A 16,567-nucleotide genomic window follows, 5' to 3' on the forward strand; every position below is an offset into this window, starting at 1 on the left:
AATAATAAACATTCATGTCAGTGTTTGCAAATGAGTATTTAGCAAAAAATTGAGGTTAAATGTAAAATCTTGAAATTTAAGAACCAAATTCAAATAAAACTCAAATGTTAAAAATAAAATTACAATATTTTAAAATTTAGAGACTAAATTGAAACCAATTTCAAAACTTCATTTTGAAATCTAAAGACGACATAGAAATTAAACCTCAAACCTAGGGACCAAAAAAAGTATTTTTTTTCTCTTTTATTAACATACAAATACATGTAAATGTAACAAAGTCGTTTAAAAAAAGATCTAAAATTATGAAAATAAATACAAATATAAAAATCTAAAAGTTAATTGGGTTAAATTCTTTATATATTTCCCTTTCCTAGCGATATCAAAATATGAAGGAGTTGATAGGATATCCGGAGTTCATATGTTTGTATTTGGGTTGCAGAGTTATTTGGTCTGACTTCATATATTTGTGTTTGGGATGCATAATTGAGTTTACATATATGGGTATCTTATGTAGTTTTTTCAACTCTAAATAATATGCTTTTATGATTACTATTTTTGTTTTGAAACTTTTTTATTCAATAATTCTACTATCTTTGTTTGAATAAAACGTGGATTAATTTTTTTTCTTCGTTTGAATAAAATGTGGATTGTAATTTTTTTTCTTTTAATTTTTAAACTTTTATTTCTTTTTTTTTCCTCCATGAATTTCATTATCATCTTCTTCTTCCCATTGCTCTCTAATTTTACTATGTTATAATTTTTTTTAATTAAATCTCCCACATCATGTTAACTACCAATGGAATGTCACTACATTTGTTCAACAATTTTACTTTCAATTCTTCTAAATTTGGAGTATCATCAAATAACAAATCTCTACTTTAAATCTTTCATTTTATGGTTTTTCTTTTTGTTATATGTTACATACTTTTCAACTAGATATATACTTTTTGTCTAAGTATTCTTAATACTCATTTGGTATGTGAATTCAATTAAATAAAAATAATTTTTAACAAATTTTTACATATAAATATTGCATTTAATGTAGACAAAATAATATTTTTTATATAATCAACAATCCTACAATATACAGTCACCAGTCTTACAGTAGTCAGAAGCGGTTGACAAAGTTGATTATCAAAGTTGATTTTCACTGCAGTTTGTAGTCGGAGGTGGTTGTCGAAGCCCGAACTTGGTCATATGAAGGTGGTATTGGAGTTAGTTGTTGAAGTTTGTCATCGGAGGTGGTTTTCAAATCCTAGAGTGGTCGGAAAAAAGTGGTTTGTCGAAGTTGATAATTAAATATGATTTTCACTAGAGATTGTAGTCGGAGGTGGCTGTCAGAGTCCGAAGTTAGTTGCATGGAGATGATATTAGAGTTGATTGTTGGAGTTTGTCGTCATAGGTGGTTGTCGAAGCTCCAAGTTGGCCATCTAAGTTGCTCGCTCAAAGGTGGTCATCGAATGTGGTTTTCATCAGAGTTTGTTGTCGGAGTCAATTGGTCGTGGGAGTTGGTAGCGCGAAGGTGGTCGTCAGAGTTGAGTCATCGGAGGTGGGTGTTGGAGGTCGGAGTTGGTCGCACGAAGATTGTCGGAGTCCAGAGTTGGTCATTGGAGCTATCATTGGAGGTGGTTGTCGGAGCTTGGAGTTAGTCACTAGAATTTTCAATGAAGGTGGTTGTCAGAGCATGAAGTTAGTTTTCGGAGTGTGACAATAACCAATGAGTGAAGCCATTGAAAACATTGAAAGAAGGGAGAGATGGAGTTGAGTTGGTCCAACATTTAAAGTTGATGGGCTAAACAACCCTCCCGAAAAGATAAGTTATATAACCATTAGAAAAAGAAAAACAAATAAAATAAATAAATAACCACTAGGATTGGGTAACTGCGAGACAAGATTGCAATTACGAATTTGTAGAGTTATTTTTCTGGAATTGAAAGTATAGGTGGCAAAAACGTAAATTAATGGAGAAAGAAGCGTGATTTTGAGAACCGTTCGCAAACCCAGAATAAATCCCCCCACTCACATGTCTACTCTACTCCAACCTCTCACTCTCCTCTGCCCCCAAAATATAAAACTTTTTTTTTTCTTTTTTCTTTTATTTATTTATTTTATTTTATTTTCAATTTTTGCTCTTCTTCTCTTTCCTTTCCTCTGTATGATTGGAGAAACAGGGGAAATTCAAAATTGTATTCGGCAAGATTTCCAGAAAGAAGAAGCAGAAAATTTGAAACAGGGAATGCAAGAAGGCTGTTTTTTGTGTTTGATTCTGTGCATTCGTTGAAAATGGGTCTTGCATGAGAAACCCTGCTGTAGTTCACCTTCAACTTTGCTTCTATTAATGGCAGCCACAGCCATGGCCGCAGAGCCTACGCAAGAGGTACTTTCTTGGCTCAAAACCCTACCGTTGGCTCCTGAATATCACCCAACTTTAGCAGAGTTTCAAGATCCAATTTCATACATTTTCAAGATCGAAAAAGAGGCTTCCAAGTTTGGAATCTGCAAAATTGTGCCCCCTGTACCACCTTCACCGAAGAAAACTGTAATCGTCAATTTCAATAAGTCGCTTGCAGCTCGTGCCCCCTGTTCTGACTTGACTAATTCCAAGTCTCCGCCTACATTCACAACTCGACAACAACAGATCGGGTTTTGCCCGCGGAAACCACGACCGGTTCAGAAATCAGTGTGGCAGAGCGGTGAGTACTATACATTTCAGCAATTTGAGGCTAAGGCAAAGAGCTTTGAGAAAAGCTATTTGAAGAAATGTACGAAGAAAGGAGGGCTTTCGCCTTTGGAAATCGAGACACTCTATTGGAGGGCCACTTTGGACAAGCCCTTTTCGGTGGAATATGCAAACGATATGCCTGGTTCAGCTTTTGTGCCTGTAAGTGCAAAAATGTTTAGGGAGGCAGGGGAAGGAACGACGCTTGGGGAAACGGCGTGGAACATGAGAGGTGTGTCTAGGGCGAAAGGGTCTCTATTGAGGTTTATGAAGGAAGAGATTCCAGGAGTTACTTCGCCGATGGTCTATGTTGCTATGATGTTCAGTTGGTTTGCTTGGCATGTAGAAGACCATGATTTGCATAGTTTGAATTATCTGCATATGGGGGCGGGAAAGACATGGTATGGCGTGCCTAGAGATGCTGCTGTGGCGTTTGAAGAGGTTGTAAGGGTTCAGGGATACGGAGGAGAAATCAATCCTCTTGGTGAGTTGATGGCTTCATTGAAGTAGGAAACTACTACTCGCAATTTCCCCCATCTTATATGTTTTATGGTTACAGGAAGAAAGTTAGTTCTGAATATCATTTGCACTCTCACCCTACCAAATTAACTTCACTCCTAAACTTCATCTGGATCAGTTCTGGTCTACTACGCATGTTCAGTTATGTTCTTGGAAGCAATGTTATAGTTGCATTGGTTAAATTGGATTGATGTAACTGAGTATGTGTTTTTAAGCGGATAGCATTATTATAGACATGCTACTGAATGGGATCTTCCTCTGATCATTATCCCTTGCATAACGAGGTGTATAATTGTATATGCTATTGGCATTTGACTGTTCAAGGGAAAATTGGGCCCTGTTACTTGTCAGACCAATCACATTGTGATAGGTTCTGTAATTCACTTGACTTTTTAGGTTCATTCTTTTACCAATCGGACTGCCTGCACAGTTCCTTGTTTCCGTCCATCAATGCTTCTTGTGCATTTTATTTTTCCCTTTTGCGTTTACATTGGTGTTTTCTCCACAGAACTCTGTTCAACTATTTTCTTGTTCAAAATTCTGTACTATTATCTATTATTTATGATAATGATGGCTCCCCCATGTGGAACTTGTAGTTAAGTTTTGATTATAAGAGTGCTTCAGGAAGTGGATCATTCTTAGCTTTTCCCACTTTTTTCATATGTGTGTCATATATAAGTAGTACAATCGTCCCCTGCCCTCCTCTTTTCTCTTTCCACAATCAATATTTTCTTGTTATGTCATTTTTCTTTCTCGATGAAGATTTTTTTTGGAGTCGTCTTCATTTAATAAATTAAGTTCGTACAGAATGGCTATAATTTCAATTTGCTCCCAAAATGAGCATCAGTTTTGGATTTTTTTTTTCATAATCAGTTATTCTTCCTTTTTTCATCCAGTAACTTTTGCTGTTCTTGGTGAGAAGACCACTGTGATGTCACCTGAAGTTCTAGTTAGCGCTGGAGTTCCGTGTTGCAGGTAACCAGCATTATGTTAACCTTTTGACTTCCTTGAGTTAGGTATTGTTTCTCTAGGGTAGGCACCTGGGAGTTAAAACATCAGTCATTACAAATGGTCTTACTCTGACCAGTTGATGATATTGGCCCAAAAAATATTGCCATTTCTATTGTTACCACCTGTTCCCCCTGTGTGGATGTGATATTTTTCCCACTAATAGGAGTTCCTTCGCATCGTCATTTGATCTCAAAAGTAGTCAGAACTGTATACTCACTGCTTTAATTGATTTGCATCAGGTTAGTGCAAAATGCAGGTGAATTTGTTGTCACTTTTCCTCGAGCTTATCATACAGGTTTCAGCCATGGTGAGGTCTCTACCATAGTTTCATGATGCATATGTGATTGGTCTCTGCCGTTCATTTTATAATTTTTGTTTGTTTTTTCGTGTAAAAAATAATATATGTTTTTTTGTTGTTTAATATAAACTCTAAATCATAGTTATATCTGTTTCATGTATTATGTGTATTTGGTACTTTCCTCTAGGATTTAACTGTGGGGAGGCAGCCAATATTGCAACTCCAGAATGGTTAAGGGTTGCTAAAGATGCTGCTATTCGTAGAGCTTCGATCAATTATCCTCCAATGGTCTCTCATTATCAGTTGCTATATGATCTTGCTTTAAGTTCCAGGTTTGTTTTGCCTTTTATTTGTAACATCCATTTTACCAAAATGGTTCCTTTCATTTTCAGTTGCTTTCTTTGTTCTTTTAACTTTTTTGAATTAATTTCAAGTCTGATGAAATGTAAAATACTTGCTGTGCTAAAATTTGTTATCATTGCTGCATCAACTTTATGTTCCTTCTGTATGCTATTTCGAAGGTTTAAACATGTGTCATTTGGAAATCTACTAAGTAGCCATTGTTACAAATTCTTCTATCTTATCAATATTGGTCTTTTGGATTTTTTATCGCTCCTAATATATGACTTTCTCGCTCACTCGTTTGACTACATCTTATGTTTTAACTTACAGAGCACCTCTGTGCACTGGTGCTGAACCAAGAAGTTCACGACTAAAAGATAAAAGGAAGAGTGAAGGAGATACAGTTATAAAAGAGTTATTTGTACAGAATATTGTAGAGAATAACAGCTTGCTGGACATTCTTGGAAGAGGAGCTTCAGTTGTACTTCTTCCCCCAGGTTCTTTAGAATCTATTTATTCGAGACTGCGTGTTGGATCCCACTTGAGAGCAAAACCTAGATTTCCTGCTGGTGTTTGCAGTTCTAAGGAAGAAACGAAATCTCCTCAAAGTTTTGATTATGATAATCTTGCACTAGAAAATAGCCCAGGAATTAATCGAGTGAAAGGTTTCTATTCAGCTAATGGGCCATATTCTACTCTATCTGAAAGAAGTATGGACAATTTATGTGCTTCAAGTTCAAGGTCTTTGAATGCCAAGAATGAACGAGGTGGTAATGTTCAAGGCGATGGATTATCAGATCAAAGACTATTTTCTTGTGTCACGTGTGGTATTTTAAGCTTTGCCTGTGTAGCCATCATCCAACCCAGAGAACAAGCTGCTAGGTACCTTATGTCAGCTGACTGTAGCTTCTTTAATGATTGGGTTGTTGGTTCTGGGATAGCCAGTGAAGGGATTGCTATTAGAGATGGGCATGCAGTTAGCTCTCAGCCGATTAGTAACAGTGGTAGGTTTTATAACTAATTAATATTGTAGTTGGCTGCCTTTTTTAATTAATAATTTTGTCGAGGTTCCATTCTCTCTTAGAACGCTCATTTTACCAACAATGCAGGAAAAAGAGATATGTGTGTTTCTGATGGTTTGTATGACGTCCCAGTCCAGGCTGTCAATCGCCAGCTTCCAGTAGTTGATGAAAGTCATGAAGCAAATTTAAATACTGAAAAACGGAATGAGACTTCTGCCCTTGGCATGCTTGCATTGACTTATGGACATTCTTCTGATTCTGAGGAGGACAATGCTGAAGCAGATGATGCTAAACTAATGATTTGTTCTTCAGAAGACCAATATCAGTTTGAGAATTCTGGCCTTACTTCTAGTGAATATTGCAAGAACACTGCACTTTCGAATCACGATCCCTCGGCATTTCGTGTTAACGCTGCAGATCAAATGCAATTTCAAGTCAATGACTATGAAGAATTTGGACGAGCTAAATCTGATTCCAAAGACTCGTTCAATTGTTCTTCTGGGTCTGAAATGGATGGCATAGGTTCAATAAAGAAAAATGGCTTGTCAACTAGATATCAAGATTCACATGTGAATGGCAGATCTTCCTTAGATGCTGATACTGAAAAACCAGTGTTTGACAAGTCCACTGAACCAGTGGAGATTGAGAATATGCCATTTGCTCCAGATATCGATGAAGACTCCTCTAGATTGCATGTATTTTGTCTAGAGCATGCAAAAGAAGTTGAACAACAACTTCGGCCAATTGGAGGAGTACACATTCTTCTACTTTGTCATCCAGGTGCAATATTTAGTCATATACTTGTTCTGTGATATAGGGTTAGACGGATTGAACCCTGGTCTGTTCCACGTAACCTGCAAAATAATAATAATAATTATTATTGTTATAATTGTAACAACTAATTTTAATGGTAATAAACGTAAAATTTTTTCCTAAAATATCTTCTGCTTATCACTGATTTGTGATTTGATTGGTGTTTCAAACCATTTAAGTGGTTTAGTAAGTTTTCCATTATCTATGGAGGTGTTATGATATGATGGAGTCATCCCTTCAGAAGTTTGAATTTCTTTGGATTTTGGCACTGAAAAGGTTCCTTGTGACTGGACATTCAAAGGAAAGGCCTCCTCTTTCTTTCTTCTCAGTTGATAATGTGTAAATATAATGTTGAATCCTCGAATCATTATCTTTCCTGCTGGAGTTGGGTCTTGGCATCTTGCTACATGAGTTTTATGTTTTTTAGGTTTTCTTAGAACAACAATTTCAATCTCTTAGTTACATCTGGAGGCCTCTTGAGAAGGGTTACTTCTTTTGCTGCAGTATTTAAATCGTAGTTTTGGGTTTTGTGGTTGGGGACGAACATGGAATATTTTCAAAACAGGATCAAAGATCTTGGGTTAGTTTGGACTGGTGTCAAGTTCTGTACTGGCATGGAGCACAATGTCAAACCGCTAATTAATGTCAGTTTGATTAGTGTTATGTGGAGGCTTCTATGTAAAGATCTTGGTGACTTCTATGTTAGTTTTTCTTGTTATATGGAGCACAAGGTCAATTTCTTTGTTTTTCTGTTAGAATTCTTCAAGCCTTCTACCTTTCTTTTTGTGGTTTCTGATGTTGATGAGTCACCGAGTTGTACTCGTCTCAGGGCCATCTAGAGGTATTAGTCACTATTGCTAATGCTACAACTTTGAACCACACACCCTCAATATTTTTCATTTATGCCTCTACTTCCAATATAGAATTATTTCATTCTTATTCAAATATATCAAGTACGTTATCGGTAAATATATACGATTACTGTTCATAGAGTATGTTTTGGATTTTTATATTGGTTATTACTGTTTGTTAGTTTTTCTGACTATTATGCCAAAGTTGAAAATTTTGCTGCATCTAACATTGTCTGCATTACTGAAAAATTGTTACAGACTATCCGAAGATGGAGGCAGAAGCAAAACTGGTGGCACAAGAATTAAGTATGAACCATCTTTGGACCGATACAATGTTCAGAGGTGCCACCCAAGATGAAGAAAAGAGGATCCAGTTAGCTTTAGATAGCGAGGAAGCAATTCCAGGTAATGGAGACTGGGCTGTAAAGTTGGTAATAAATCTCTTTTATAGTGCCAACCTTAGTCACTCTCCTCTTTATAGTAAGCAGATGCCATACAACTCTGTTATTTATAATGCATTTGGCCGTAGTACTTCTGCTAATAACTCTTCTGGTAAGCCGAAAGTCTATCAAAGGAGGACTGGCAAGTTGAAAAGAGTAGTTGCAGGGAAATGGTGTGGGAAAGTCTGGATGTCAAATCAAGTTCATCCTTTGCTAGCAAAGAGAGATCCTCAAGAAGAAGATGTAGACATCTTCCCTTCTTGGACAATGTCAGATGACAAGGTTGATAGGAAATCAGAAAATATTCAGAAAAATGAGACTGTTATGGTAAATAGAAAGTCTGCTGGCAAGAGAAAAATGACTTATGGGAGTGGAACAACTAAGAAAGCCAAAAAACCTATAGAGTCAGAGGACATGGTTTCAGATGCTTCGGTTGATGATTGTATCCATCAGCATCATAGTATTCTACGGAACAAGCGATCCAAATTTGAAGAGAGCAATGATGCTATGTCGGATGATTCTGTGGAGGATGATTCTTATAGAAAACATGGAGTTCCCATCAGCAAGGGAGTGACATCTTGTGGGACAGATGATACTGGTTCAGATGATTCTCTTGGAGATCGTCATAATCTGCACAGAGGGTTCTCTGGATTCAAGCTGCCCAAGTGGGGTGAGATAGAACCTTCAGTTTCTGATGATTCCTTAGAGCACTATTCTTCTCAGCATCGGGGGAAAAAGATTAAAAGCAAGACATACATTGAGAGACAAGATGCACTTTCAGATGAGTGTCTGGAGAGTGGTTCTCTTAAGCAATATAGAAGGATTCCGAAAAGCAAACAAACCAAAGTTCTTAAAAAGAATGCCCTTTCACATGATATACGGGATGATAGTTTTCTTTGGCATCATCAAAGGCCTTCGAGAAGCAAGAAGGCCAAATCTATGGAGAGTGAAGATGCAGTTTCAGAGGACTCCCTAGAAAATAATTCTCATCAGCATAGAAGTATGCCTCAAAGAAAACCAGCCAAACGTACTGCACGGGAAGATGCATTTTCAGATGGTCCAGATGAAGATGATAATTCTCTTCTGCAGCATCGGAATATTAGAAGAAACATGCAATTCAGAGAAATTACATCAGATGACCAGCTTGATGATAGTGCTAATCAATGCAGTAGGAGGGTACTCCGAAGTAAGCCAGTCAAGACAGAGACAATTTCGCAAATGAAACAAGAGATCCTGCGACCCGCAAAGCGAGGAACCTCCCAAACTTTGAAAGAAGAATTTGCTCAATCTTTAAAACGTGGAGGCCGCCATACATTAAAATTAGAGACCCCTCAGCCACAGCATGCGACAAATAGGCGGGGTAAGCAAACTAAGAGGAATGGTAAATCGACTGATTTAGAATCAGAGGAAGAGCAACCAGGTGGACCTAGCACACGTCTTAGAAAAAGAACTCCAAAGCCTACAAAACTTTCAGAAGCAAAACTGAAAGATAAAAAACCAATTGGCAAGAAAAAGGCGAAGAATGGTTCATCTTTGAAGACTTCAGCAGGCCATAGAGATTCAAAAGCAAGGGATGAAGAATCAGAATATCTTTGTGACATCGAGGGTTGCAATATGAGTTTTGGTTCAAAACAAGAACTTGTCTTGCACAAACGAAACATTTGTCCCGTCAAGGGGTGTGGAAAGAAGTTTTTCTCACACAAGTACCTTGTGCAGCATCGTCGAGTCCACATGGACGACCGTCCCCTCAAATGTCCATGGAAGGGCTGCAAGATGACTTTCAAATGGGCATGGGCACGAACAGAACATATTCGTGTTCATACAGGTGCCCGACCTTATGTTTGTGCTGAACCAGGATGTGGTCAGACATTCAGATTTGTTTCGGATTTCAGTCGTCACAAGCGGAAGACTGGACATTCGACAAAGAAAGGTAGAGGTTAATATTGCGGCAGATGAAAATGTGTTTAACTTGGGTAGTTCTGTTGGTTAATCGACAGATTTAGGATTTAGATATAGGGATAGGTTTAGAACATCCCTGTAATTATTATCATTCAGAGTAACGATTAATTCTGTTGTGCTGTCTGTTTTCATTGGGGCTATTTATTTTCTGTAACCTGAGCAATTGCTTGGATCTTCAAACATTCTTCACCAATGAAGTCAGATGCTAATCCTGATCTTGGTTGAGGGTTGGACCTTACCCCTTCTGGGAACTTTGTGCAGTTTTCTTTTCCTTTCATTGATGCAATGATTTACTTTTACAACTGAAATATTGGTGCTATATTTGGTGGCACATCTTCTGGTTTATGATATTTGTACATAAAACATTTTAGAAATCTTCTTGGACCTACTCTGGAAGTTGTCTTCTCATCAAATCAAAATGATATTGACCAGTTGAGTATGTTCAAATTACTGAAAAAGATAGAACTTTTGTCTGATTTTCACCTGTTAAATTCTCTTCATATAATGTCAAAGGAGTCCTTTCTTTGTCTTCTATGGTGACAATTTTCATCCTTTTACTTATTAGTTTAAGCTATGTATGGATCTTGGGGTTCTCTTTTCACATTAAATTTCTCTCTTAGTTCAAATAAACTTTTCTGAAAATTTGTACTTTTGATCTCGAGTGAAGAATATAATAAAAAGATAGGATAAAAGATTCAAATCTTAACCTTATGTAGGAAGTTGTGGTTGATTTTTTAACATCAAAAGCTCTCTAATATTCAGAGCTTAACCTGGCAGGGAAATTGAATGCAAGAATCTATCATTAGGAGACAAATTTTGCGTCTGAATCTAAGACTCTCTCTACCTTTCCATGCCTTATTTTGAGGTTGTTTTTAGCAATTAAAACACTCGCTTTTAATTATGTTGCCAATTTCAGTTTAAATGCACTGTGATTCACAGAGCATTTCTTATGGAACCCAAAAGTCATCTTTTTCTATTAGTTAATCCAATTCATGTTTAATATAAATAAATAAAAACCACAAGTGGGAAGGTAGTCAAAAGAACTTTCTTTATATAAATATTGGGAAAAAAAAAAAGAGAGCTTAAAGTTTATATAAATATTGGGGAAAAAAAAGTTTAATATTCTTTGTTCTCTTATCAAAGGGATTTTTCTTTTTTTTATAAATAAAGTTAAGGCTTTACACATATTTATGTCATTTTTACTGAGATTCATGGAACCTTGGGATGGAAACTCCTCTCTTTAATGGCTTCATAATTTTTTTAATTTACAATTTTTCTCCAAATTTTTTTTGGTAAAAAAAATGAAATCCAATCCAACCCAATTTACTTTCCTATCCAATAAGGTCAAAGCACCACAAGAATCGTCCAGAAGAGAAGAAAAAAGAAAATGAAAATTTGAAAATTGTTTAGAGAGAGAGAGAAGCGCAAACGTACGCAGTGCAGAAAGTAACCTTTTTTTTGTGCAACTTTTCTTGTTTTTAGTTCTCACTAGCAATTAGCGTCAACCCAATTGATATTTGCTACAAAAGTTTATTTTTTTTCACTACACCCATTTCTCCATGTACTTTATTCTCTGTAGCTAGGGTTTTTGGGTTCAAATGTGAAGCAGAAATGGAATCTTCTGAGGCTGTTTCGGTCCCTAATCACTGTGAAGCATCGGCTTCTGGGTTTCAATCTTCACAGTTTCATAGTTCTGTTCTTGATCCTGCACCATTTGATGCAAAGCATGTAGCCAGAGATGATCGCATCCATGCAGAACTTCAGAATTTGGATTTGAAGGATGACAAAGAGGAAACTGTGAAAGATTTTGATGAAGGTGGAGAATGGGAAGTTGCGAAGAATCCCTGTGAAGATGAAGGAAATGATACGAAGAAGATCGATGAAAGTGATCGAGATAGAAGCGTTAGGAATGAGGATGATGATGATGTCGATGACGAGGTTGATGCAGGCGATGGTGACGGTGACGGCGGTGAAGTGGAAAAGAAAGGGGATTGGAGAGGCAGAAGCAACCAGTACCCTTTACGGCCTGAGGCTGAGGATTGTGCGTTTTACCTTAAGACTGGGACTTGCAAGTTCGGATCATTTTGTAAATTCAATCACCCTGCGCGAAAGAAAAACCAGGTGGGCTTTTGGCGATCTCATTCACTTGAGGAGCAAATACTTTCATCGTTTATATTTGTTTGTTGATCATAAAATCTCCCTTTTCCAGTATTATATTCAGCTGATAAGTTAAGTTAATTTTTGCATGTACAGTTTTTATACTCCTACATCTATAATCTATGCAAATGGGATGCCAGATAGTTTTAAATATTTTACCTGAGAAGAAACTATTCAATTCTGTTAAGAGAATTGACGACAGAAGAACTGGTCTGCTAGATTGCTGTACATTTCTGCATTAACTTTGTCTACTTGTTTAGATTAAAAACAAATAAAAATCATTGAACAAATTAGAAGTGCAAATGAGGAGGGCCAAGTCCAACCTACTGGAGATTGCAAAGACAACTCCATAAACTGATAAAATTAGCTGGAAAGATCATAATATTTCTCTTTTTCTCTTAAATTTGAGGAAGTAGCCTTCACTCAGGCATCATTATAAATGCTAGTAACATGTATCAGCCTGCATAGTTTTGTCCGAGGTGAGACTTTCCTGTTTCCGGTGTGTTGGCATCCGTCCATCTCTTGTTCTATCGGTAAAAATATGGATTTGGAACTGCTATCTTATGATATTTTGAGTGTACTCATTGAAGAATTGTTATTTTGGCTTTTTGGTAATTTTCTGGAGGAACACTCTAAAACAAAAGTGCTTAAATATACTTATATACTAGTTAAGTATGAAGTTAAAATTTGCAGAGGACTGTGTGGTTCTTAGCTATGCTTAGGTCTCTTGTAATTTTCTGTTTTCAATGAAAGATTCAACATGGTCGATGATGAAGGCCAAGCTGGTGCAAAGTGTAGAACCATTTATTATTTTCTCATCTACTTGTCAATCCAGTCCGAAGGGCTGAAGAAATGTCTCGAGTGCTCTTGATTTTTGTGTATAGTCGAATAGCTTTTTTTATGCATGTGAAACTGCTAATTATTTGATTGCAAGTTAGTATGGCTCTTCTTCTCAGCTTCTTCTTTTTTATTATTTCTCACTTCATTCAGTGATTTCTCAGTGTTACTTCTTGTTTTAGAAAATCTGGATTTTATCTTTCTGTTGTTAATCTATCTATTTATTTTTGAATGACGTTTTTCTTGATGGGTTTTGCTTTGTTTAATTTTAAAGGTTGTTTCTGAGAAATTGAAGTACGAGGATGATTCAGCTGGGATAGCAAGCAAGGCAGAATGCAAGGTTTCCATTGTGGTCTCATGAAAAATGTTTCAAGTATTTTACTACAATTATAGGGCCTCATGCATTCCCCCAGTTGTGAACTTTTCTTATATTCCTTTATAACAGAGGTTATCTTGGATTAATTTAATTTCCCATGCCACTCGGGAAGTTTTTCTTCTCAATTTCTTTTGCTGCGGTGTCTTAAGGACAAAATCTTTAACTAAGATGATGTTTTCAAACAATTAAAATTTGCAGTCTATTGCATACACAGACTTTCGTGGTTCTTGACGTTTTTTAGTCAAATGCTGAACAGGAATTTTCATCTTAAACGAATTTTGAGATTTGGTTTTTAAAAAATTCAACAATTGTTCATCCAACTGAATCTTTCTATGATCTTTTTCTGATACATAGATAGTAATTATGTTGAAATGTTGGACTTGAACGAAGTTCACATATTCTTGAATTCTCTTTACCGTACAAGATAGTGAAATATTCATATTCCTTTGCGATATGCATGATTTACTGATATCAGATTAACTGTTACACCTGATGAGCCATTTGCAGTTTTACTCGAGGACCGGGGGTTGTAAATATGGAAACGCTTGTAGATATAACCACACGAGACCAAGAGCGTTAACAAGCCCAATTCTAGAGCTTAACTTCCTTGGTCTGCCAATCCGACCAGTTAAGTTTGTTCTTTATTATTGTTTAAAGATGAACCTTTTCCAAATTTGAAGTGTGGATCATCAATTGTCTTGAAGTCACCTCTCTTTCATCATCAGCTTTATAGACTGGATCTCTTATCTCATTTGTTCTTGAAGAATTTAATGATCTTTTAATTGACAGGATGAAAAAGAATGTCCCTATTACATGCGCACAGGGTCCTGCAAATACGGAGCAAACTGCAAGTTTAATCACCCTGATCCTACAGCTGTTGCTATATCTGAATCTCTTTCAGGATATAATAATGGAGTGCCCTTACAAGGTGCATCACAATCACAGATCACATCCTGGACTTCACCAAGAGTACTTAATGAAACCACAACATTTGTACCTGCTATGATTTCACCATCTCAAGATTCAGAATGGAATGGGTACCAGGTACTATATTGATTTCATCTCAGATTCTCACTCGATTCGATATCAATGAGTAAATTTCAGTACCAATACTTCTTTGAGTACCAAAAGGAGTTGAAATTCCTATGACTGCAAAAATAACCAGTTTGTAGCTAGGATGTTGGATTTATTAGAAATAGAGAAAGATTGAAATATGGAATTTTTTCGATAAATGTGCAATTTTTTTTTTTTTTTTTTTTTTTTAAATAAAATAAAAAATTAAGTCTATAAACATTCCTTCCACTTCTAAATTTTTTGCTTTTTAATATGCGTTTTAGCAATGTTTTAAAAAATTAAGTCAAATTTTGAAAACTAAAAATAATCTTTAAAAACTTGTTTTTGTTTTGGATTTTGGCTAAGGATTCAACTCTTCTACTTAAAAAAGAGGTAAGTCATTGTAAGAAATTGAGAAGAAATAGGCTTAATTTTCAAAAATCAAAAACCCAAAACGAAATGGTCACCAAACGGGACATAAGCTTCATGTTTCCCCTCTTTTACTTACACCTCATCTTTCTGTCTGCATGATCTTGTAGAAACTAAAAATAGTCTTTAAAAACTTGTTTTGTTTTTGAATTTGACTAAGGATTCAACTCTTATACTTAAAAAAGAGGTAAGTCATTGTAAGAAATTGAGAAGAAATAGGCTTAATTTTTAAAAACCAAAGACCAAAAACGAAATGGTCACCAAACGGGACATAAGCTTCATGTTTCCCCTCTTTTACTTACACCTCATCTTTCTGTCTGCATCATCTTGGTATTCACGACAATTTCTTTATCTTTTGATGCGAATATGGGGGTATTGGAAGAAAAGTAATTCTTGTTGGACTTGTGCCTTGATGTGCCTTTTAGAATAATTAGGTTTTGTTTCTGGTACTCCTTGGCTGACTTCTTCCATGGTATGTTCAATGTTAAGGCTCCCATATATCCATCAGAAATCAGTGTGCTTCCACCTCCAACATATGTCGTGAACAATATAGCATCGGAGATGGATCTCTATTCTTCTCATCAGCAGGTGGATGAATATCCTGAACGACCTGGTCAGCCTGAATGCAGTTACTTTCTAAAGACGGGGGATTGTAAGTTCAAATCTCTTTGCAAATATCACCATCCAAAGAATCGGAACCTGAAGTTACCAACTTGCACTCTCAATGATAAAGGCCTGCCTTTGAGACCTGTAAGCTTGCCCTAATTTCCTGGTTGTTATGAAAGACTTTTCTGTAGAAAACTTCTAGGATCCCCTACTCCAAGGGACCAGAGTAATACGTATTTTACTGAAACAAATCATTATACTCAAACTTAGAAATTGTAAATGATTTTACATTGCTTTGTGAATTTTGTAGTTTATTTGCACGCCTTGTTCAGCCCCCATCTTCCTTCTCTTCCTTTGATTTGCTCTACATATCCAAAACTGAAGGATTGTTCTTATATATATTGGCTTTATTTGTTTACTAGATTTTTTTCAATTTTTGTATGGCGTTCAGGATCAGAACGTATGCACGTATTATAGTCGCTATGGCATCTGCAAGTTTGGGCCATCATGCAAGTTTGACCATCCTATTCTTCCAGCTTCTTCAACTGTGGGCGAGCTTGAACAGCAACCTCACCACGGCAACTTTAGCACTGCAGAAGGGGCTGAAATGGCTGGAGGGAGCGGAAACAGTGCCACAGTTGAGCAGTCTGCATAAGAAGTTTGTGCAGAGAGGCCTCCTAGATATAGGATTTTTCATGGAGCATTTGTTTGGGACAAGGATATATTCAACTTGTTTTCATCGGGTTGAGCTGCCATAAGCTTTTCAAATGATGGCACTTATTTTCTATAATTTACGTTGAACTAAGGAAAAATGTAAATTATACTTAAATTCCTCTCATGTACTGTCTTAATACACACGGTGGCTAGAATCTTGTAGCTTTAAGATACAATCTTATCTGGGGATTTCGAGATCAACATTTGACGGCCATGTCACCTGGCTAAACAGAACATGAACGATCAATGCTTTTGCTTCAAGACTTTCATCCAAAGCCTCTCTTTACATTTGCAGCTTTACTTGATCGTGGTCGATATCGTATATTATACACTATCTGTTCTATAGGTTGTACACGGGTCCTTGAATTTTAAGTCTCTTCATTCTTTCAAATATCTCGGTTCCTAAATCTAGGAAAAGCTT

General features: G+C 36.4%; 2 protein-coding genes across 2 annotated transcripts; both read left to right on the plus strand.

Annotated features, from left to right (window-relative positions):
• Positions 1-2,024: 2,024 nt before the first annotated feature.
• LOC120082735 (lysine-specific demethylase JMJ705) lies at positions 2,025-10,282 on the plus strand. Its single transcript, XM_039038015.1, has 7 exons — positions 2,025-3,203; positions 4,135-4,213; positions 4,489-4,556; positions 4,735-4,879; positions 5,220-5,893; positions 5,999-6,691; positions 7,834-10,282. The coding sequence occupies exons 1-7, from the start codon at positions 2,339-2,341 to the stop codon at positions 9,954-9,956; spliced, it is 4,647 nt and encodes a 1,548-aa protein (XP_038893943.1). The 5' UTR covers positions 2,025-2,338; the 3' UTR covers positions 9,957-10,282.
• A 1,073-nt stretch (positions 10,283-11,355) lies between these two features.
• Positions 11,356-16,415, plus strand: LOC120083148 (zinc finger CCCH domain-containing protein 43). Its single transcript, XM_039038747.1, has 6 exons — positions 11,356-12,095; positions 13,243-13,308; positions 13,852-13,971; positions 14,134-14,388; positions 15,316-15,576; positions 15,884-16,415. Exons 1-6 carry the CDS (start codon positions 11,586-11,588, stop codon positions 16,085-16,087), a joined length of 1,416 nt encoding a protein of 471 aa, XP_038894675.1. The 5' UTR covers positions 11,356-11,585; the 3' UTR covers positions 16,088-16,415.
• Positions 16,416-16,567: the final 152 nt, after the last annotated feature.

The sequence above is a fragment of the Benincasa hispida genome, chromosome 8 (assembly GCF_009727055.1).
Source record: "Benincasa hispida cultivar B227 chromosome 8, ASM972705v1, whole genome shotgun sequence".
NCBI classification, from domain to species: domain Eukaryota; kingdom Viridiplantae; phylum Streptophyta; class Magnoliopsida; order Cucurbitales; family Cucurbitaceae; genus Benincasa; species Benincasa hispida.